Here is a 23,863-nt window from a genome sequence, read left to right on the forward strand (position 1 = left end):
CTTTCCGCCACATATCAACTTTCTACTTGCAGGACAAAACTGCCGTTACTAGTTCTAAATGGATAGTTGCTATGGCCAAAAGCCAGTCGTTAGTTCTAAATGGCTGGTTGCTACGGCCAAAAGCCAGTCGTTAGTTCTATCTCTGCCGTTGTCAAGCGGGCATTTCCCAGGATTCTGATTAACTTTAACTTTGAAAGATCGCTACTTTTATAGCCTACATGGCATCCAACTAGCTACAATCCACCTCCGTCATATGCTACAATGTTACTATGGTTCTGCACGTCTGTATTTCAGCTTGGATGCAACGTGACAGTTCATTTAAACTTCTTAACGAGTTTGGCGAATTAATATTCAAGTGTGATACGGGAACTACTTCGAAGGTAGCAGGTTATACGAAGTTAATGGCCACCCCATTAGCCAATCAGAGAAGAGAATTCCATTGTTGAGGGAGATAAAGTAAAATAATGCACTTATCGAAGTGTAAAGTCCCCTCCGCCTGCGGCGTCGGGTCCTTATTACCACTTCGAACGTGCATTATTTTCCTATAAACGCACGGCGCGTCGTTGATTATCCCTTACGTAAGCTATAGTAAATGGTTAATACAATGGGAAACATATCAAATGTATCCCACACACCCTCTGGCCCTCCAGGGCGCGTGCGGGCGGAGAGTGACGCGTGATCAGCGGCGGCTCGCACAGGAACTCCTCCTCGGACACGGTCCAGAAGTAGCGTCCGGCCAGGTGCTGCGGCGAGGCGCAGGTCTCGAGGTCGTCCTCGCGCTGCAGGCGCCGCAGCCACAGCAGCTCGCAGTTGCAGCGCAGCGGGTTGCCGCCGAAGCTCAGCGCGAACGCCGTGGGGCCCAGCTGCACGCCCGAGTTGGCCAGCACGCCCGCTCGCTGGAACACGGGGTCCGGCGGCAGCTTCTGGAGCTTGTTGGACGTGACGTCCAGCCGCTTGAGCTTCAGCAGGCTGGCGAAGGTGCCCTCGGGGATGAAGTCGATCATGTTGTGGTCCAGGCTGAGCGTGTGCAGGCTGACCATGCGCCGGACGGCCACCCAGGGCACGCGCTCCAGGTTGTTGTAGGACAGGTCCAGCTCCTCCAGGGCCAGCAGGTCGTCGAAGGCCTCGGCGTGGACGTGGGTGAGCTGGTTGTTGTTGAGGATGAGGTGGTGCAGCTTGGACATGCCGCTGAAGGTGTCGTCCGTGAGGCGCGTCAGCCGGTTGCTGTCCAGGTGCAGCGCTCGGAGGTTCTCGAGGTCGTTGAAGGCGTGCGGCGCCACGGAACCGATGGTGTTCCGGGACAGGGTCAGGTCGACGAGCTTGGTCATGTTGGCGAAGTCGCGGCGCTTGACGGCGGTGATGAAGTTGTCGCCCAGGCGCAGCTCCACGGTGCGGCGGTTGATGTTGGGCGGCACGAACAGCAGGCCCTTCTTGTCGCACAGCGTGGCCAGGTTGGGGTTGAGCACCTGGCACACGCACCGCTTGGGGCACATCTGGTCCTTGTGCGCCCGCACCGCCATCACCAGCAGCACCAGGTACACCAGCAGACTCTCCATTAGGGGGCGCTGTCTGGCCAGAGACCCTGGGGGGGGGGGAGGGGGGGGAGGAGGAGGAGGAGAAGGAGGAGAAGGAGGAGGAGGAGGAGGAGGAGGAGGAGGAGGAAGAGGAGGAGGAAGAGGAGGGAAGAGGAGGAGGAGGAGGAAGATGGGGAGGAGGAGGAGGAGGAGGAGGAGGAGGAGGAAGAGGAGGAGGAAGAGGAGGAGGAAGAGGAGGGAAGAGGAGGAGGAGGAGGAAGATGGGGAGGAGGAGGAGGAGGAGGAGGAGGAGGAGGAGGAGGAAGAGGAGGAGGAAGAGGAGGAGGAAGAGGAGGAGGAGGAGGAGGAAGAGGGGGGGAAAGAGGAGGAGGATGATGATGAGGAAAAATAGGAGGAAGAAGAGGATGAAGAAGAGGAGGAGGAGGGAAGAGGAGGAGGAGGAGGAGGAGGAAGATGGGGAGGAGGAGGAAGAGAAGGGAAGAAGAGGAAGATGGGGAGGATGATGAGGAGGAAAAATAGGAGGAAGAGGGAGGAGGAGGAGGAAGATGGGGAGGAGGAGGAGGAGGGAAGAGGAGGAGGAGGAAGATGGGGAGGAGGAGGAAGAGAAGGGAAGAAGAGGAAGATGGGGAGGATGATGAGGAGGAAAAATAGGAGGAAGAGGAGGATGAAGAAGAGGAGGAGGAAGAGTGGGGAAAAGAGGAAGAGGAGGAGGAGGAGAAAGAAGATGAGGAGGAGGAGGAAGAGTTATTACCCCAGTTAGAGGAAGTGATGACTTTGTAAAACGATATGAAAACTGAACCACTTTGAAAAAAAAAACACAGTGATGGAGTTAAATATTTAATGATTTCTAAGTCAGCCATAATAGAGGTAATAAAGTTCATCTCTCCACCTCTCTTTCTTTATCTGTCTACCTATCTCTATCCTTCTATCTATTTTCTCTCTTTATCTCTCTCTCTCTCTTGCTATCTATATTTATCTGTCTATCTCTCTCTATCTATATGTATCCCTATCTCTCTCTATCTATATTTCTATCTGTTCTGTCGTTCTGTACAGATCATATCACTCCGATCCAACCACAGAAGCACACTGAATCAGCCCGTGCTTTATTTGAGAGCATTAAGCTCTGTGATGCCTGCTGCACCCCTGTTCACACACAGCGCTGTGCCAGAGGGATGTGTGTGTGTGTGTGTGTGTGTGTCTGATGCTGTGATGAGCTGAAGGTGCTTAGACAGGACAGTCCCTTGAGTCCAGCGGTGGTGGAGGAGGAGGAGGAGGAGGAGGAAGAGGAGGTGGAGGAGGAGGAGGAGGAGGAGGAGGAGAGGAGCCCAGTGAGGAGGAAGAGGAAGAGGAGGAGGAGGAGGAGAGGAGCCCAGTGAGGAGGAAGAGGAAGAGGAGGAGGAGGAGGAGAGGAGCCCAGTGAGGAGGAAGAGGAGGAGGAAGAGGAGGAGGAGGAGGAGAGGGGCCCAGTGAGGAGGAAGAGGAAGAGGAGGAGGAGGAGGAGGAGAGGGGCCCAGTGAGGAGGAAGAGGAAGAGGAGGAGGAGGAGGAGGAGGAGGAGGAGAGGGGCCCAGTGAGTCGGGCGGGGCTGGGTGCTGATGGGCCGGTTTGATATGATAATGCCGTGCCTTGTATGTGCGCAGGCTGGCGGGGATGAAAGGGGTGACCGGAGGAGCCCATCCTCCAAACGAGGCTGACGCCTTCCCGAGATCGCCACGGAGACAAAGAGAGCGGGCAGACTGCCACGCGGGTGCTGAGAGGGGTGTCATCCGTCCCCTATCGATCTCCCCCCCCAAGCCCCCCCCCCCTCCCCCCAGCGCTCGCCCCTCCATGTTAGCGATCCTGTCAGGGAAGAGCTGGGAATATGGGAGGATCCGCTGGCTGGCTCTTAAGACCTTGACAGGGAGAGATAGTGTTTCATGTGTCCAGGGGATGTGAGCGGAGTGCAGATCTGCCCTGACCATGCAGGCTCTGCTGGTCCCCAGCGCTGTGCCTTTAAGCTGATAGAGTTACACCAACAGCACGCATGGCACTTTACAGAGTTACACCAGCAGCACGCATGGCACTTTACTGCGCTGCATGTCTCCTTTACACCAGCAGCACACATGGCACTTTACTGCGCTGCATGTCTCCTTTACACCAGCAGCACACATGGCACTTTACTGCGCTGCATGTCTCCTTTACACCAGCAGCACACATGGCACTTTACTGAGTTACACCAGCAGCACACATGGCACTTTACTGCGCTGCATGTCTCCGTGTTACCAGCAGCACACATGGCACTTTACTGCACTGCATGTCTCCTTTACACCAGCAGCACACATGGCACTTTACTGCGCTGCATGTCTCCTTTACACCAGCAGCACACATGGCACTTTACTGCGCTGCATGTCTGCGTGTTAGGTATTCATTTGGTGCCTTTTTCTCTGCCTGCTTTGGAACGCCAGATTCTGACATCTGGAATCTTTTGGTCATCATTAGAAGGGTTCCAGATTCCAAGTGACCCTGTGGAACAGCGCCGGGTGAGATCAGGGACTGTGTGTGTTCAGGCCGCACACTCTCCACGCTACCTCAAGGCTCCACGCAGGGCGTGTGTGTGTGTGTGTGTGTGTGTGTGTGTGAGCAGGCGTGCTCTGCTCGCCAGTATGAAATAATAAGCTGTCATGCGCTGGTGCGCCTCGCCGTGATCCCTCTGTGAGACAGCGCGCGCTCACACGTGGAGCTGCATCAGAATGAGCTGCTTGTGTAAAAATAGATGCTGTTGGGGAGAGGAGAGCAGAAGAGAAGAGAAGAGAAGAGAAGAGAAGAGAAGAGAAGAGAAGAGAAGAGAAGAGAAGAGAAGAGAAGAGAAGAGAAGAGAAGAGAAGAGAAGAGGAGAAGAGAAGAAGCTCTGACAACATCTACCAACCAGCGCTGCACAGCCAACGCTCTCCGGGAAGCTAAAGAGATGTAGTCTAATCATCTAAAACTCAACACACACATGAGGTACCCACTGGGATCAGAACAGCTAAAGAGATGTAGTCCAATCATCTAACACTCAACACACACACGGGGTAGCCACTGGGATCACCACCATTAAGAGCTATAGTGGAGGCGTTCAAGCAGAGACAGATCTGCACGGACCTGGTGGAGAGGCGTTTAGGCGGACAGGTGCTATCTGTGACATTAGCAAAGTGCTCCCCTTTCCATCTCTGAGAGGTTCAGGGCCACGAACTGAAACCGCTGCATTACGGCAGCACAGGTCAGAGTGAAATGGACCGCTGGCTAATTGTTTAATGGGCCCTAACGCGACCATGCCGCTTCACCCTGCTCCTCGCTCGGGTCACGTTACTGAGTAACTGCCACGGGTCATGCGTGCCAACCAGCTGGCATGTGTAGTTGGCGCGGCCTCCGTGTGCCCAGCAGGCCGTGCTCTTCGGCCCACCCGGGATGCCACTCCGGCGGGGGGGTGGCATGGACTCTCGCAGGGCAACAGAACGAGCTGATGGGGCATTTCCAAATAGAGGAACAAATTCATTCTCACATCAGAGATTTCATCTACTGTCTGGGAGGCGTTTAGGATCACTGTCACCATGTGACTGTATTGTACTATATGCTTTTAATATAAAATAAATATTGCATGATATGTTTTTAATATAAAATAAATGACTGTTCACAGCTTCATGATGGTACACCTATGAAGTAGGCCATCAACAAAAACGCAAATTACTGAGGCTTGTTTCTGACCTCCAGTCCATAGTTCTCTAATCGTTATGACAGAGAGTGTACTCACATCCATCATCTTGGTACAGGAGAGAAGACTATCACTCAGATACAGTTGTTCAGGAGGGAAGACTATCACTCAGATACAGTTGTTCAGGTTTGAGAGCTGCCTAAAATGGCTGATCGATATCTGCAATGATGCTGCCAGTATTACTTGTTGTTCAATAACATACTGTACCCAAGTTTTCAAGTTAAAAGATAACTCTACACTCAAAACCCATTTATTTGTTTCCCTGACAGTAAGCATACAGCAAGGAGGCAGCAGAGACTGGCCTGGACTAGAACTGGACGAGGGCCAACTTTATTGCAGAGCAGGCAGCTAATGTTATGACGCTCTATGTTGTTTTTTGACCCCAACTGCACCTTCCAGGCAGCACAGCCTAAAATGTTCTACCTTTACTCTATTCCTAACCCTAACCCCCTCAACCATCCTACCCCTAAACTGAGGGGAGTAGTGGCTTGAACGCAGCGCTGCCTGGAAGGCACCATTGAGGGCAAATAATACCAAAGACCATGTTATGACGTGAGCCTGTAAGTGCTAGCTGAGCAGCATGGTGCTGGAGAGGGGGGGCGGGGGAGAGGAGGAGGAGGAGGAGGATGCATTATCAAGCCCCTGAGAAATATCTTTATTTTGTCTCTGGCACACACACACACACACACACACACAAAACTCCAGTGCTTTAAGCACAGTAAGAGCTTCACCCCCAGTGAGTTTTGTTGAGTCACACCACCATAAGGTGCATTTCAGGTATCACAGGGGAAAGGCTACGGAAATAGCACTCCACCACCCCAGACCAAACACACACACATACTCACATACTCCACCACCCCAAACCAAACACACTGCTCACAGATCGGTTATCTCCAGCCTTGTGCGTGCTGAAAGCAAGGATACTGAGCTGAGCCTAAACCTCACGCCACAACACCTTACAGGAGAACTCTGGTCTAAGAACCTCACGCCACAACACCTTACAGGAGAACTCTGGTCTAAGAACCTCACGCCACAACACCTTACAGGGGAACTCTGGTCTAAGAACCTCACGCCACAACACCTTACAGGAGAACTCTGGTCTAAGAACCTCACGCCACAACACCTTACAGGAGAACTCTGGTCTAAGAACCTCACGCCACAACACCTTACAGGAGAACTCTGGTTTAAGAACAGCCTAGAGTCCATTTTTGGATGATAACGAGTGCAACTTTCATTAGGGACCAAAATGAGATTATAGTCATTTTCGCCGATTTTCTCAGTCAGTTTGGTGCATTAATCATATCAGAATTGATATTTTCAAAACTGCTTGTTGAAACTCCATCAGTGTTTCGTTGAATTAGAGCTCCTAGAATGCTCAACAGAATTGTCTACCATCATCGACCCACACCTCTCCACAGTCATGATGGGTTACAAATTCTCTGGTCATTCCTCAATCCTTTTTGTTGCTGTGGCCTTTCATGACCCAATTAGTAACATAACCAGACAAATCCTTGACGCAGGCATCCAGAAATATCAACAAAATCAGTAAATCATCTCTGCTCCTGTGCAGCATCATAACCATACACAGCAACATAACAGTAATGATATTTTGTGTCTAGTGGTTTCAAAAGTGATTTACTTCAACGTAGTGAGTTTGCCCTCAAGGCTATGCTACAGTATATGCAATAACAAGGCTTTGCTACAGTATATTAACAAGGTTATGCTGTATGCAATAACAAGGCTTTGCTACAGTATAGTAACAAGGCTATGCTGTATGCAATAACAAGGCTTTGCTACAGTATAGTAACAAGGCTATGCTGTATGCAATAACAAGGCTTTGCTACAGTATAGTAACAAGGCTATGCTGTATGCAATAACAAGGCTTTGCTACAGTATAGTAACAAGGCTATGCTGTATGCAATAACAAGGCTTTGCTACAGTAATAACAAGGCTATGCTGTATGCAATAACAAGGCTTTGCTACAGTAATAACAAGGCTATGCTACAGTATATGCAATAACAAGGCCATGCTAATGCTAATGTGGAATTACAGTGACCATTACGGTATGTATTGCGACCGGGGAACATAGGACCCTTTTTGGAAAAACTGGGGAACATAGGGATGACCCTGATCAGGGATCACTCATACAACTGTTTGGTCCACGGTGGAAAAGACAGCCAGCAGGTTTATATAGTATATATATTCACTATATATATATATATATATATACTGTATATATGAGCTCAATGAAGCCAAGCAAATACAATCTCCCTTTTTCTGCTCCTGAGGCAAAATTGTTCTTTGGCTGTAAATAAGATAAGAAAGCGCTATAGTCCAATTTAACTTATTGTCAGATTTACATAACATGGACATTTGTCTTTTGGGGATGTGGCACCACAGTGAGAAACAGTGATAAATAAAACATACTTCAGCTACAGCGGTGTTCATGGGGCTGAGGGATATTTAGTAACAGTATGGTTCCTATAACGGACAGCGCAGTCAGATGGCCCACTGTGTGGAGTCAGGGCTGTGCCAGTACCCCAGTATACTGTATGTTAGTGTGTGCCAGTACTCCAGTATATGTTATTGTGGGCCAGTACTCCAGTATACTGTATGTTAGTGTGGGCCAGTACCCCAGTATATGTTAGTGTGGGCCGGTACTCCAGTATATGTTAGTGTGGGCCGGTACTCCAGTATATGTTAGTGTGGGCCGGTACTCCAGTATATGTTAGTGTGGGCCAGTACCCCAGTATATGTTAGTGTGGGCCGGTACTCCAGTATATGTTAGTGTGGGCCGGTACTCCAGTATATGTTAGTGTGGGCCAGTACTCATATGTTAGTGTGGGCCGGTACTCCAGTATATGTTAGTGTGGGCCGGTACTCCAGTATAGTGTGGGCCGGTACTCCAGTATACAGTATGTTAGTGTGGGCCGGTACTCCAGTATATGTTAGTGTGGGCCGGTACTCCAGTATACTGTATGTTAGTGTGGGCCAGTACTCCAGTATATGTTATTGTGGGCCGGTACTCCAGTATATGTTATTGTGGGCCGGTACTCCAGTATATGTTAGTGTGGGCCAGTACTCCAGTATACAGTATGTTAGTGTGGGCCAGTACTCCAGTATACTGTATGTTAGTGTGGGCCAGTACTCCAGTATATGTTAGTGTGGGCCGGTACTCCAGTATATGTTAGTGTGGGCCAGTACTCCAGTATATGGTAGTGTGGGCCAGTACTCCAGTATACAGTATGTTAGTGTGGGCCAGTACTCCAGTATACTGTATGTTAGTGTGGGCCAGTACCCCAGTATATGTTATTGTGGGCCGGTACTCCAGTATATGTTAGTGTGGGCCAGTACTCCAGTATATGTTAGTGTGGGCCGGTACCCCAGTATATGTTAGTGTGGGCCAGTACTCCAGTATATGGTAGTGTGGGCCAGTACTCCAGTATATGTTAGTGTGGGCCAGTACTCCAGTATACAGTATGTTAGTGTGGGCCAGTACTCCAGTATATGTTAGTGTGGGCCAGTACTCCAGTATACAGTATGTTAGTGTGGGCCGGTACTCCAGTATATGTTAGTGTGGGCCGGTACTCCAGTATATGTTAGTGTGGGCCGGTACTCCAGTATATGGTAGTGTGGGCCGGTACCCCAGTATATGTTAGTGTGGGCCGGTACTCCAGTATATGTTAGTGTGGGCCGGTACTCATATGGTAGTGTGGGCCAGTACTCCAGTATATGTTAGAGTGGGCCGGTACTCATACAGTATGTTAGTGTGGGCCGGTACTCATATGTTAGAGTGGGCCGGTACTCCAGTATATGTTAGTGTGGGCCGGTACCCCAGTATATGTTAGTGTGGGCCGGTACCCCAGTATAGTGTGGGCCGGTACTCCAGTATATGTTAGTGTGGGCCGGTACTCCAGTATATGTTAGTGTGGGCCGGTACCCCAGTATAGTGTGGGCCGGTACTCCAGTATATGTTAGTGTGGGCCGGTACTCCAGTATATGTTAGTGTGGGCCGGTACCCCAGTATAGTGTGGGCCGGTACTCCAGTATATGTTAGTGTGGGCCGGTACTCCAGTATATGTTAGTGTGGGCCGGTACTCCAGTATATGTTAGTGTGGGCCGGTACTCCAGTATATGTTAGTGTGGGCCGGTACTCCAGTATATGTTAGTGTGGGCCGGTACTCCAGTATATGTTAGTGTGGGCCGGTACTCCAGTATATGTTAGTGTGGGCCGGTACTCCAGTATATGTTAGTGTGGGCCAGTACTCCAGTATACTGTATGTTAGTGTGGGCCGGTACCCCAGTATATGTATGTTAGTGTGGGCCAGTACTCCAGTATATGTTAGTGTGGGCCGGTACCCCAGTATATGGTAGTGTGGGCCGGTACTCCAGTATATGGTAGTGTGGGCCGGTACTCCAGTATACTGTATGTTAGTGTGGGCCGGTACTCATATGTTAGTGTGGGCCAGTACCCCAGTATATGTTAGTGTGGGCCGGTACTCCAGTATACTGTATGTTAGTGTGGGCCAGTACCCCAGTATATGTTAGTGTGGGCCGGTACTCATATGTTAGTGTGGGCCAGTACTCCAGTATATGTTAGTGTGGGCCGGTACTCCAGTATACTGTATGTTAGTGTGGGCCGGTACTCCAGTATATGTTAGTGTGGGCCGGTACTCATATGTTAGTGTGGGCCGGTACTCCAGTATACTGTATGTTAGTGTGGGCCGGTACTCCAGTATATGTTAGTGTGGGCCGGTACTCCAGTATATGTTAGTGTGGGCCAGTACTCCAGTATATGTTAGTGTGGGCCGGTACTCCAGTATATGTTAGTGTGGGCCGGTACTCCAGTATATGTTAGTGTGGGCCAGTAGTATATCATGGTAGTGTGGGCCAGTATGGTAGTGTGGGCTGGTACTCCAGTATATGTTAGTGTGGGCAGGTACTCCAGTATATGTTAGTGTGGGCCGGTACCCCAGTATATGTTAGTGTGGGCCGGTACTCCAGTATATGTTAGTGTGGGCCGGTACTCCAGTATATGTTAGTGTGGGCCGGTACCCCAGTATAGTGTGGGCCAGTACTCCATTATATGTTAGTGTGGGCAGGTACTCCAGTATATGTTAGTGTGGGCCGGTACCCCAGTATAGTGTGGGCCAGTACTCCATTATATGTTAGTGTGGGCAGGTACTCCAGTATATGTTAGTGTGGGCCAGCCTACTCACTGGATGGACTGCTAGTGGAATATGAACAGACTTTATGGACAAGTGTAATGGATTCAAGGAAAAGTGTAATGCACTCACTATAATAAGGCTCTGCACCGCTAATACAGTAGCCGCTCTGAAATAAGGGCCAGGCAATAACATAACATAACAAAACGTTATTGTCCATTAACTTGGCATAAAATGGGCATTTTCCCTCTAGCTATCTCGCAACACAGTGAAAACAATAATACATAAAGTGGCTAAAATATATACTAAATTAACTTCAAAAGCAGCCGTGTTGATGGGCTGTGTGCCTGTGTATCTTTTATATCTAAACTATACTTCAACTGCAGTAGTGTATTCATAGGTTTTTTTTTTTTTGGGGGGGGGGGGGGGGGGGGATTTAGCTTCGTCCCATAACAGGGCTCTGTCAGGATTCCAATTTAAAGTTAGGACTAAGACACAACATAGATTAACATAGATAGATAGATAGATAGATAGATAGATAGATAGATAGATAGATAGATACTGTAGATAGATAGATAGATAGATACAGGATATACAGTAGCTCAATCCAGTCAAGAAATAACAAAAATAAACAAATTAATAAAAAGGAAAAAGGAGAGGGGTCTCTGATGATGCTGGAGGAAGTGGTGGTTTGGGTGAGAGGGGTCTCTGATGATGCTGGAGGAAGTGGTGGATTGGGTGAGAGGGGTCTCTGATTGGTTGGGTTTAAGGTGCATTCAGAGGACAGAGCGTGACCTGTAGGAGGTCACACACACCCAACTATGTCAGAGGCTTCAGTGTCGCTCTGATGTCATCTTGGTGTGACAGTCTGAACCTCCATAGCACACGGTGATGTGTGACGGTCTGAACCTCCATAGCACACAGTGATTGATGTGTGATGCGATGATGCTCCCTATGACGGCTGTGTGGAGATGCACCAGCAGATGTTAGCGCATGACTCATGCCCAAGGAAGCATAGTCTTTGTTGAGCCTTCTTTTAATTGCCCACTTCAAATTCTTGCTGATGTACGAGCCAAGGAATTTGAAGGAGTCTGTCAAGGGTACGTACGGGCTGGTCACATACTGTAACAACTGGGGCAGTGGCTCCAATCCACAACTACTTCCTTAGTCTTTAAGGCACTGACATGGAGCTTGTCTGGTAGAATGTGGGGAGAATTTCACTGAATTCATAGAAAAGTCCAATGCACAGTAATAAGGAACAGCATCTTATATAACGTATTGCTCAACAGTAAGGGTCTGGGCTGTAATATACAGTATTGCTCCACAGTAAGGGTCTGGGCTGTAATATACAGTGTGGGCAGAAATCAAATGGATTTCCACCACAGTGCTTCTGTTAGGGCCCAGCCCAGCTCCACGCCTCTCTAGATTACGAGACGAGACAGCGGGCAGGGAAGCAGGTCCCACCCCCCCCCCCCCCACCCCCACCCCCTCAGACAGGGCTTTTGGCCCATAGCAGAACAGTACAGCTGTAAAGAGAGATGATTTTAAGAAGTCTGTCTGAAGGACCCATCCATCCACTCTGGCCTGGATGCAGCCGACGGACCACGCCACCAATAACACAGCACGGACCACGCCACCAATAACACAGCACGGACCACGCCACTAATAACACAGCACGGTCTGAAACATCACTCTGAAATATCACTCTGAAACTCCTCTTGTTGATGGGCAATATCACGGGCACTGTGCTGAGTCCTTTTCTTTAATCAAGCGCTGTTGTGCTGCAATTAAACTGACAATTTAAGGACAGCTGAAAGACACGCCACTCATTCCTCTGTGTGACATTACGTTACACATCGTGAATTAACTACAGCCCCCCCCCCCCCCCCCCCGCCTGGTTGCTCAGGCCCTCAGCGCAGTGGTGGGCCAGTGTTGGTTGCAGCCCCTGGGACCAGCCTGACCAGCTGCTGCTGCTGATCCATTAGGAGCCCCTGATCCCTAACCACCACTAGACCGCTGCCACCATCCCTTTTTAAACACCACATGGGTGAAAACGGCAGAGAGTCTCTGTTTGAGTGTCAGATCTCTCGCTCTGAGAAGGGGCCGAACGCTGGCCAGACCTGGGCCAGAGTCGCCTGCGGAGGAGTGCACGGGGCGCCGGCTATCGGCTCACAGGATCCGTGGCTCTGTGAATAAAACTGTCTGGCTTTCAGGTCGACTCGTAAATTACAGGTTGGGTGGTTTTCTGCTTCGCTGTAGCTGGAGCTGTGTGTAGTTGGCTTATTTATGTGACAGAGTCCTTCATAAGTCCACCACTGACACAATTGGCCAGACAGCAGTGAAGCAAAAGCATTTTCAGACTAGGCCTGCTGTACTCGTACACGTGATAGACAAGTCTGTGGGTGTAGAAAGGAGCCCAGCGACAGGGCCTCTCCTGCGCGGCTGATGAAGTCTTCCTCCTGGACAGGGCCTCTCCTGCGCGGCTGATGAAGTCTTCCTCCTGGGCAGCGGCCTCAGGGGAGCCGTGAGTCGGAGGCCGTCATCACAGCCCATGGGCTGTCTGAGACACACACGTCTCGCTTGATGGCCATTAAGACTGAGTTCAGGATTCAGAGATTTTCTTTGAATTACACACAGCTAAGGGCCCCGCGACACACGGCTGGTGGAGTTCTTATGCCTGATGGATTGACCTGTCCACCTGATTGACTGGAGCGGCTGATGAAGACTCGCTGTCCTGTTTCATCCAGGATGAAACATGAAGGGGCCTCAGTAGCCGTATCCAAGCAAATACACTCTAAACTCCCAGTCAGGGTAATTAGCCTGTACACACAGCTCCCATTGGAGATTTCCCATAAATATTAAACTCATTATTAATATTTATTTTAATGATGAGTCTGGATTCCTAAAGGATTTTCTGTTATAAGCTACCTGTACTTTCTTTTAGTGCGTTTACTTTAAGCCATTGGCCTCATCCCTCCACATTAATACTGCTCTTCCATGTTAACAGGCTCAGTGTCACAGTCTAACTGGGTAAACATAGCCTCTAGATTTTGCCATCCATGTAATAAATCCACCAAATCTACATGTTTTCAGGTGATGCAGGGGATAGTACTTTAATGTTGATAGTTTATTAATCTTGCTAATAGCCATTACACTCTGAAAGTCTCATTTTCACTCTGCATTATGTCGGGGCATGTCGATATGCATCTAGCCCCCGGCAGATAGAATATACTCAGATCCAGAGGATAGGCTATTAATATTCAATGAGATGGGTCAGAGGAATATGTTGGTCTGATACATTTCTCTTTTTTATTAATATTATTTTACAGTTGAGAATATTCTCTCATCAGCAGATCATTCTTTTTAAAATAAAGATAGATCACCAAGTTGGTCCAATCTTGGGCTACACCTGAACTGCTCCCCATTTGTCTGATAAAAAATAGCTTATTTTGACCTTGCAATGCAGGTTATGTTAACTAACGTACGTTCCTGAAAAACGATATCGCTCACATATCCAACCTCACCTTTCACCGCGGGTTATAACGTTAATGTAGCCACACCATTCAATTTTAATGATAGAAATGATGAACCTCGTCGTACCGCCCCAGAAATGAGAAAGCATATTAGGAACGTAAATTTTACCTTGTGTGGTGTATCCCTTTGCGGGGATGACAGACGCATATATTTTCACGCCAAAAGAAACCCTCGGGGCATCTGAAGTAAAGCGATCCTTTGCATGAAGATGGTTCAAGAATGACCCAAATATCTAATATAGAGTTGGTTGATAAATACAGCAGCCCTCGAGCTCATAAATGCCCTTCAAGAAAAATCCACGACAACCACAGCGGTGAAAATCCATCAAAAATAAGACACCAATCTAACAGAGGAGGGGGAAAAACGCTCAGTTTCTTGAGCATTTTAAAGAAAGCCGCAGACTGAGCAGTCCCGTTATCGCGGCAGCTCTCCAAGTAGAATCGCCTCACCGCATTACGCCCGCATGCACCGCTTTTCGTCGAGAAAAAAAAACACGCCTTCAGAAGCGACGGCAGTTACGAGACCGCGCGACTGGTGCTGAATTCGGATCGTTTGCTCAGACAGCAGATGTTTGCATCGCGTGTGCCTGCAACCACCTGCCCGGTGGGGTTTCGAACTGAGTCAATCCACGCGACAAGAGGGTGGGTGTCACCGCGCATCCTCCAGCCAAGGCAGCGGCACTCCACTGACTCATGATACTCCTTTCTTCTTCATCTCCAACTCGTGGGTGATCGGAAATGCTGAACGGGGATTGGTCTAACACATGCTCGACTCCTCTCGGAGTGCAGTGAATAATCTCCTCCGGCAATGCCAGGCTAATTTGGTGACATTTACGCCGCCCCAAACAGTCAATACACACGCATCTATAGGAAAATGGCTTGTTACAGCGTTAACTCGCAGCCACTGTTATGAATTCCCACTGGGCTTTAATCCATTACTCCCTTTCATTAGCCCAATACATAAGCATCACCTGATCCCCCACTGAACCCTGTGTAGGAAATGATGCCCCACTAGGGCAGGGGTCATGCCTCTTAGATAGCACGAGAGGACTGGGAATGTATAGGATGGAGGATGCCAGTGCGTTATGGCGAGAATAAACCCTATGAACTTAACCACCCCTTATCAAAAAGGCCTAGAGGATTGCAATTAGATTTGGGTTTGTTTTTGTTTTATTCCTAAATCCTACAGGATTGTTGCTGTTGGAATCCTATAGGGTTTTGGTTTCAAAATCTGATTGATTGTATTGAGAATAAACTCATTCAGTATAGCTAAGTCCCTTTATTTTTTTAAAAAAGGTGTTTTTTTCCTAACCCAGGTGGAATTTACAGCTCTGATCTGTCCCTCACACTGCGACAGGAAGAGCTAATCAACACCTTGGCATCTCAGATCTCAGGAACCCCCTCATCATCGTTTAAACATCGGAACTCATGTATGTGCATATATTTTCCCTCTTTTTGTATTCGTCGTTAAACCCATGTGTATTACTCTTTGACTACAAATATGTGAATTCATTTATAGTGTTTTTTTTTGTTTACTATTATTTGTTGTGGTTTGTTTTATTATTTAGGTGGAGGCTTCAAACAAGCCATCAGGCTTTTTTGCTTCTCCCTACTGTATTTGCTTTCTTTTATCTGTCTTGATTTTTTTTTCTTTTAACTGTGCAAAATAATAAAACTAAACTTAAAAAAACAAAAAAATGAAGTAATCGGCTCATTCCGACAGCCTATACATTACATGACATTTATTCCCTTAGCAGACTCTTTTATCCAAAGCAACTTACAGCAAGAGACTATACAGCTTTCTACCACAAACCATCCAGGTACCAAAAAAAAGAGTCTTGAGAGGATGGAGGATAGCCATAATTTCACAGCAGGGATTGCAGTTCATGAAAACACATCCATCAGAGTTGATTTCCTTAGTGGGAGCTGGCTGGTTGCTCGGTACCACAGCCCCTGATGCAGATGTGTCTAATCTGTGTGAAATGAAAAGACTCACGCAGGCAATCCTGAGGACAGCTATTTTTACAGCATTTCTGCTCACACCAGGACTCCACTATGCTCCGCTCGCCTCTCCTCCTCATGCCCTGGACCTCCTCTCCTCTCCTCTCCTCCTCATGGACCTCCTCTCCTCACCTCCCCACGCCCTGGACCTCCTCTCCTCTCCTCCTCACGCCCTGGACCTCCTCTCCTCTCCTCTCCTCCTCACGCCCTGGACCTCCTCTCCTCTCCTCTTCATGGACCTCCTCTCCTCTCCTCCTCATGGACCTCCTCTCCTCTCCTCTCCTCCTCATGGACCTCCTCTCCTCTCCTCTCCTCTCCTCCTCATGGACCTCCTCTCCTCTCCTCCTCACACCATGGATCACCTCTCCTCTCCTCCTCATGGATCACCTCTCCTCCTCACACCATGGACCACCTCTCCTCTCCTCATGGATCACCTCTCCTCCTCACACCATGGATCACCTCTCCTCTCCTCCTCATGGATCACCTCTCCTCTCCTCCTCACACCATGGACCACCTCTCCTCCTCACACCATGGACCACCTCTCCTCTCCTCATGGATCACCTCTCCTCTCCTCCTCATGGACCACCTCTGATATTCAGAGCACTCAAGACTCCTCCTCTCAAACAGGATGGTCTAGTCTATAGTGGTTAAGGAACTGGCCGTCCAAATGGAACACCAGAAGGGTATAAGTCGGATCCCCGGGCCTAGCTCAAGACCTACCACCACTGCAGCCTTCACCACTGCAGCCTTGGGCAAGCTCTAGTCTAGACCTACCACCACTGCAGCCTTGCGCAAGCTCTAGTCTAGACCTACCACCACTGCAGCTTTGGGCAAGCTCTAGAGTCTAGACCTACCACCACTGCAGCCTTGGGCAAGCTCTAGTCTAGACTTACCACCACTGCAGCCTTCACCACTGCAGCCTTCACCACTGCAGCCTTGGGCAAGCTCTAGACTTAGCACCACTGCAGCCTTGGGCAAGCTCTAGACTTAGCACCACTGCAGCCTTGGGCAAGCTCTAGACCTACCACCACTGCAGCCTTGGGCAAGCTCTAGACTTAGCACCACTGCAGCCTTGGGCAAGGCACTTAACCCCAAGTTGGTCCAAGGAGATTGTAATTAGTTCATACGCTATGGATAAGAGTATCTGCTGAATCACAGATAATGAAATGCAAGCAAGACCACAAGAGGAGGTCCCGTCTGCGTCGGCCCCATGTGAGCCTGCCAGAGACGCTCTCCACTCACTCCTCTCTGGTGCTGTTAATAACCACCAGTGCCGTGCACTATAGTTATATTTAATCTTAAACCTCCCTCTATACTGATACTGCACTATAGTTATATTTAATCTTAAACCTCCCTCTATACTGATACTGCACTATATTCATATTTAATCTTAAACCTCCCTCTATACTGATACTGCACTATATTCATATTTAATCTTAAACCTCACTCTATACTGATACTGCACTATAGTTATATTTAATCTTAAACCTCCCTCTATACTGATACTGCACTATAGTTATATTTAATCTTAAACCTCCCTCTATACTGATACTGCACTATAGTTATATTTAATCTTAAACCTCCCTCTATACTGATACTGCACTATAGTTATATTTAATCTTAAACCTCACTCTATACTGATACTGCACTATAGTTATATTTAATCTTAAACCTCACTCTATACTGATACTGCACTATAGTTATATTTAATCTTAAACCTCACTCTATACTGATACTGCACTATAGTTATATTTAATCTTAAACCTCACTCTATACTGATACTGCACTATAGTTATATTTAATCTTAAACCTCACTCTATACTGATACTGCACTATAGTTATATTTAAACTTAAACCTCACTCTATACTGATACTGCACTATATTTATATTTAATCTTAAACCTCCCTCTATACTGATACTGCACTATATTCATATTTAAACTTAAACCTCCCTCTATACTGATACTGCACTATATTCATATTTAAACTTAAACCTCCCTCTATACTGATACTGCACTATTCCCACCCTCTTCTCAACTGTATATTGCATCCTGCGTCTTCCTTGTGCGTGTTTGGGTGTCCACACCCATGGCGACCTTGACAGGGACAACAAGGCTGCACTTTCCCTCCGGACAATTGCATTACCCTGTCCCACCCATAGCATCTATTTATTTGTAAATGTACAGTATGTACAGTAGTACAAATGTACTGTATTTATTCTTGTATAGCCTCACTGCCCCTATTCTATTCTTACTGTTCTGTATATTTTTTTCCAATTATTTTTATGTTATTGTTGAGTGTTGTACTTGGGAGCAAAGATTAACCGGAATCAAATTCCTTGTTTGTTTATGCAAACCTATAAAGCTAATTCTGATTCTGATTCTGATATCAGATAAGTGTTAGCACGGCTGTCTCTTTAATAAGAGTTGTTGGTTAGCAGGGCTGCACACTGGTGGTTGTAGTGTTGGTTAGCAGGGCCTCTCCTTGAGGAACTGGGTGAGGGTGAGTGCGTCGGCTCGCTCGCCCGTCCGGCTCTTGCGCTCCAGGAACAGGCCCATGTCGTCCCGCGGGTGTTCCGCCAGGCTGCGGCCCCACAGCGGCTCAGACACGCCCAGCAGCTCCCGCACGTGCGCTGAGATGGCCTGCAGGGGGCGACACACACAGCACAGAGAGGCCTCGTTATGGCCTGCAGGGGGCGACACACACAGCACAGCACAGAGAGGCCTCGTTATGGCCTGCAGGGGGCGACACACACAGCACAGCACAGAGAGGCCTCGTTATGGCCTGCAGGGGGCGACACACACAGCACAGCACAGAGAGGCCTCGTTATGGCCTGCAGGGGGCGACACACACAGCACAGAGAGGCCTCGTTATGGCCTGCAGGGGGCGACACACACAGCACAGCACAGAGAGGCCTCGTTATGGCCTGCAGGGGGCGACACACACAGCACAGAGAGGCCTCGTTATGGCCTGCAGGGGGCGACACACACAGCACAGCACAGAGAGGCCTCGTTATGGCCTGCAGGGGGCGACACACACAGCACAGCACAGAGAGTCCTCGTTATGGCCTGCAGGGGGCGACACACACAGCACAGAGAGGCCTCGTTATGGCCTGCAGGGGGCGACACACACAGCACAGCACAGAGAGGCCTCGTTATGGCCTGCAGGGGGCGACACACACAGCACAGCACAGAGAGGCCTCGTTATGGCCTGCAGGGGGCGACACACACAGCACAGAGAGGCCTCGTTATGGCCTGCAGGGGGCGACACACACAGCACAGAGAGGCCTCGTTATCCAATTAGAGAGAAGGAGAGCGGGAGACCCGTCTGCTGTTGAATTGATTCGATTCGGCCGCTCAGCCCTGGAACCAACTTTAGGATGACATTAAAAAGGGCTCAACTGCAGCCAGTTTTAAATCTAGACTTAATATAACAACTACAGATGCTTTCTGCTAACTGCACTGAGTTCTGTATCTGTCTTTTAATTATTCCACCTTGAGTCTTTTATGTTTTCTTGTTAATTATTCATTATTTTTAAATGATTTTACCTTGATTTGTGCTTTCTTTTTATGTTTATTATGATCTTTTTTAATTACTCTTTGCCCAGCTATTCTTTCATCTGCTATTACTGTTTGGTTTTGTTCATGTAAAGCACATTGAATGACCTCTGTGTATGAAATGCGCTATATAAATAAACTTGACTTGACTTGACTTGATTCAGCAGCATGTGAGGGGGGCTGATGTCTAATTAAGGTGCTCAAATACAGTGGTGGGAAGCCGGGGCTTTAAGCCAGAGAGACTGTCTAATGAGCAGGCACGGTGCTCAAAGAATACGGCTATGCATGGGGTGAGTCTGTAACGCCTATAAGGCAGTGTTGTCTCTACACATATCCTGCCCCTTCCTGTTTGCCTCCCCATTCACTTGAATAGGAAAATAGCTGCCCGATACCGGCCCAAAGTGCCTGGGGGGGGGGGGGGGGGGGGGCTGGAGCTGTGCCAGACTCACTACTGGTTACGCTGGATGGCTGACCAGTAGGGCTACAAACCAAGCCAAGTATGCTGTCATGTCCCAAACATCACACACATGCATACACACACACACACACACACACACACACACACACACACACACACACACAAACACAGACACACACACACATCAGAATCTTGATTGAAAGTAGTAAGCTAAGCAACTCAGTTTGACCACGCCTTGTTCAATATGCTGTCAGCCACTAAGATGGATGCTTTAGACATAAACACACACAGCTTCAGTGTAGAGCAAACATCATTCAGAAACAATCGAATGCTGTCCATAGACAAACTCACAACTCAACCAATTATGTAACCAATGGTTACCAATACCAAGCATATGAAACAATTATCATGGTTCTCATAACAATTCTCATTCATTCTCATAATCCCTTTTCCCCAAGTAAATAATGTTCTCTAACGTTGACGGTCAAATATTTTCCTGATGTGCTTTTTTATGTGTGAAGGAAAGGTTCCTAGTCTAGCACTAAGATCTCTGAGGCATCCTGAGCTGAGAGAGCAGCTGAAGACAACCTTTGTATGTATAATTTGAATTAGTGATAAAAGTCAGCAACTGAATCAAACAAGGTGGTACAACCAGGTAAAATACTCATTTAAACCAAGACACAGATTAAAGTGGTTGAAAAAATGCAATAATTATCCTATTAAACAATACACTTTTTTACCTTGTGAAGTTCACATTTTGAATATAAAGTGGGATATTGGAAACCCAAAATACCCACCCTCTACAAAAAGTACTTGGGTGGCTCCACTTTATACCTTTCGGTACTTGGTTGCATCACCTGCCATTTTTTGGGTGATGAAATAACAAATACAGCCTAGAAATGTATTAAGCCCCCTGTAAATGTTGCACAGCCATTAAGACTTGTTTTAAACAGTCTTTCAACTTCAGAAAATGTACAACTTTTATTTTACATTTTTAAAAGCCTTCTTTGTCAATGACCCATTCACCGGTCATATACCCATACGCCGGCCGTGATGTCACTCTCGTCTTGTTTTGAGAAGTTTGGGACTGTAATTGGATTGCCATTATTGCGATTGGATTGCCATTCTCAGACAAGCGCAACCTTCTGGAGTAGAGGGCTCTGCCCTCCCACGCATTCTCTCAAAACAATTGGATTCCTTAATGTCTCTGCATTTGGAGTCTCGCTAAATGACATGAGTATTTGAGTTGAGTGTCCATGTTCTGATCAGGTCTACTCACTCATGCATGATTTCTTGTCTTTGTCTTCCCACTACTCTAACTGCTGTGTGGCACTGGCAGACCCACATTGCTTGTTTTCTTAACACGTGTTTACGGTGGGCCAGACGGCTCAATGAAATACAAAAGCCACAACACAATTGCAAAACCCAAAACAGGGTCGCATAAGCCACAACACTTGCAAGTGTTAGAACAAAAGAGAGCTTAACGAAATACATGAATCACAACACAATTACAAAAACAACAACACAACAGAAGTGAACCTGCAATGGAAAATACAAACACTAGCCTACAGTACAATACATACACTAGCCTGCAATACTATGCTGAGGAGAATAAATAAGGTGAAATATGGCGCATTTGTGGAGGGCTTTGCTCAAGTTCAAGACAGGAGAAAGAAGAAAGGATGGTTGTGTGTCTGATTGATGGAAGGTTATGCAATGAGCACGCTGGAAATTCCCGTCCCATTGTACCAACTGGGACGACTGAGGACTCATTCATGAGCAACAGCATCGACTTATTCAGGAAACGCTATATTCTGGACATGGACAGCTAAAGTTAGCCTACTGTGTTCCTCCATGAGACACTAGAATCCTTGTGGCGTAGTTTTTCCTTTTGTGGTCACTTTTGCAGTCGTGTTGTGGCTAATGTATTTCTGATTGATGGAAGATCATGCAATGATGCTGTAAATTCCCTTCCTGTTGTGCAACTTCGAGGACTGAGGACTCATTCATGAGCAACAGCATTGATAAGTCCAACTGTTATGCGTTATGTCTGCTGCAGACACACGTATACACATAAACACACACACACACACACACAAACACACACACGCACGCGCGCACACACACACAAACACACACAGAGTGCACATGTACACTACCTCACGTGCACACACACACACACACACACACACGCACACACACACACACAATGGCACGCACCTGTATGCATTCATGCACATGGGCGCACACACACACACACTCACAAGTGACACCACCCCCCCCCCCACTCACACACACACACACACAGACAGAAGCACATACACAACATTTCTCATTACCTAAGATTATGTCCTAAAATGCCTTGTTTTGTATGCGCATTAACATGCATGATACTTGCACTTGCATACATATACATACACACTTGCAAATATGTATGCATGTGCGTGAAGAAGTATGTACAGTATATGTGTGCGAGAAATATGTGCGTGTGTGTGTGTGTGTGTGTGTGTGTGTGTGTGCAAAAGTATGTGTGTGCATATGTGTGTGCATAAGAATGATGTATCCGGCAGGCACTGTACGAAACCGGAATACACACTTCTTGCGCACATAATGTACTTAACACACACATACATACAAGTATGTAAGTATATGCATGCCAGTATGTATGTAGGCTATATGCAAGTGCTAGTACCATACTGTATGCGCATGTGAAATTACGTAGGCCTATGGCCTAAATGGCTCCCCATAGCTTTGTCCACACTCCAACAAATTACAATAGGAGTAAGGTTTAGGACCTCAGTATGAATTCATTCAAGAAGCCTAAGTTATAATAGGCTACTACAATTTAAGAATGGTGAGGTAACCTATAAAGTGCAATTGACTTGTTCTTACCTTCATATCTTCAAAGTCGGTGATGCCTAATTTGGGCAAAGTACGACAATTCATATGAATGAGCTTCCTGCCCGTGATGCCATTCTCTACGAAACATGCCTAGAGGAAAAACGTAAGAAGAATAGGCTACAAAACGTAAGAGTAATTTCACCCCTTATAAATATCTTACTTTTGACCTTAAAACCCTTCTATAATTAAGTCGTTTTTGAGTAGGTAATATAATAGGCTAGGTTTTGTTAAATAGGCTACCCCTCTGGAGATGTAGGTCTATCTCAAACTTCAACTCAATCAACATTATTAGTCACGCTTTCTAAGAAGTTACACCAGTGCAGGATAGGTGAGTAGGCTAGCCTGCTTTCGGTGCAGGCTGATAATACAGTATGCTCCACCGAATTTCACGTGAGTAAAACAGCGACAATTCGTTTTTCTCTCCAAAAACGTTCGATGCTTAGGTTTTTCACAGCACCATAACGTTACCGTGTAATGTGAATATCCAAGGGACTCTATCCATTTCCCGACGTCTTCGCAGTTCCAATGAAGGAACGCCATCTTGATATTTGTATCCATGGAAACTGTCAACTCCTTTATTTTGCTGTCTAGGCTAGAACTAGAACCAACCTAGATTCTAGGTTTTAGCAGCTCTAAGTTTTTAGACAGGCAACACATTGAAAATCAGACAAACATGTCACTGTGGCCTATCATCACAACTACAAAGCTGCATTCATGAGCTTCACAATCACAACCTCAAAGATCTAGGCCTAGGGCCTACATACCATTTGTGAATAGGTAAAAGATTTTTTTTTTCAAAACCAACACATTCTGACCACCACAAAGACCAAATCAATCAGCTAGGCTACCAAGTTAACGGAGGTGTCCGTTAACTTGGTACTTACTTGGTACTTGAATTTCCCCTTGGGGATCAATAAAGTATCTATCTATCTATCTATCTATCTAGTTAAAGACTACACCAGTTTACAAAGAAAAAAACAGATGTTCCAAACATTCCCATTCAAAGTAGGCCTACAGCCTTGGT

At 47.4% G+C, this 23,863-nt stretch overlaps 2 protein-coding genes across 3 annotated transcripts in view; both read right to left on the reverse strand.

Moving 5' to 3' along the window:
- The window catches only part of lrfn5b (leucine rich repeat and fibronectin type III domain containing 5b), a 34,743-nt gene extending 19,749 nt beyond the window's left edge, over positions 1 to 14,994 (reverse strand). The window contains exons 1-2 of the mRNA XM_062551421.1: positions 14,072 to 14,994; positions 636 to 1,582 (exon numbers count right to left, since the gene is read on the reverse strand). Coding sequence (XP_062407405.1) covers positions 636 to 1,556 — 921 coding nt within the window. The 5' untranslated portion in view covers positions 1,557 to 1,582; positions 14,072 to 14,994. The remainder of the gene's footprint in view (positions 1 to 635; positions 1,583 to 14,071) is intronic.
- A 3,373-nt stretch (positions 14,995 to 18,367) lies between these two features.
- On the reverse strand, positions 18,368 to 23,392 carry LOC134098044 (sterile alpha motif domain-containing protein 15-like). Of its 2 annotated transcripts, none has more exons than XM_062550994.1 (3): positions 23,308 to 23,392; positions 22,831 to 22,929; positions 18,368 to 18,605 (listed from the first exon to the last, which is right to left on the reverse strand). In XM_062550994.1, the coding sequence occupies exons 1-3, from the start codon at positions 23,377 to 23,379 to the stop codon at positions 18,432 to 18,434; spliced, it is 345 nt and encodes a 114-aa protein (XP_062406978.1). In that variant the 5' UTR covers positions 23,380 to 23,392; the 3' UTR covers positions 18,368 to 18,431. The 2 variants fall into 2 exon arrangements, with proteins under 2 accessions (XP_062406978.1, XP_062406977.1); XM_062550993.1 differs by having other exon boundaries at positions 18,368 to 18,649.
- Positions 23,393 to 23,863: the final 471 nt, after the last annotated feature.

Source organism: Sardina pilchardus, chromosome 12, assembly GCF_963854185.1.
Source record: "Sardina pilchardus chromosome 12, fSarPil1.1, whole genome shotgun sequence".
NCBI classification, from domain to species: Eukaryota; Metazoa; Chordata; class Actinopteri; order Clupeiformes; family Clupeidae; genus Sardina; species Sardina pilchardus.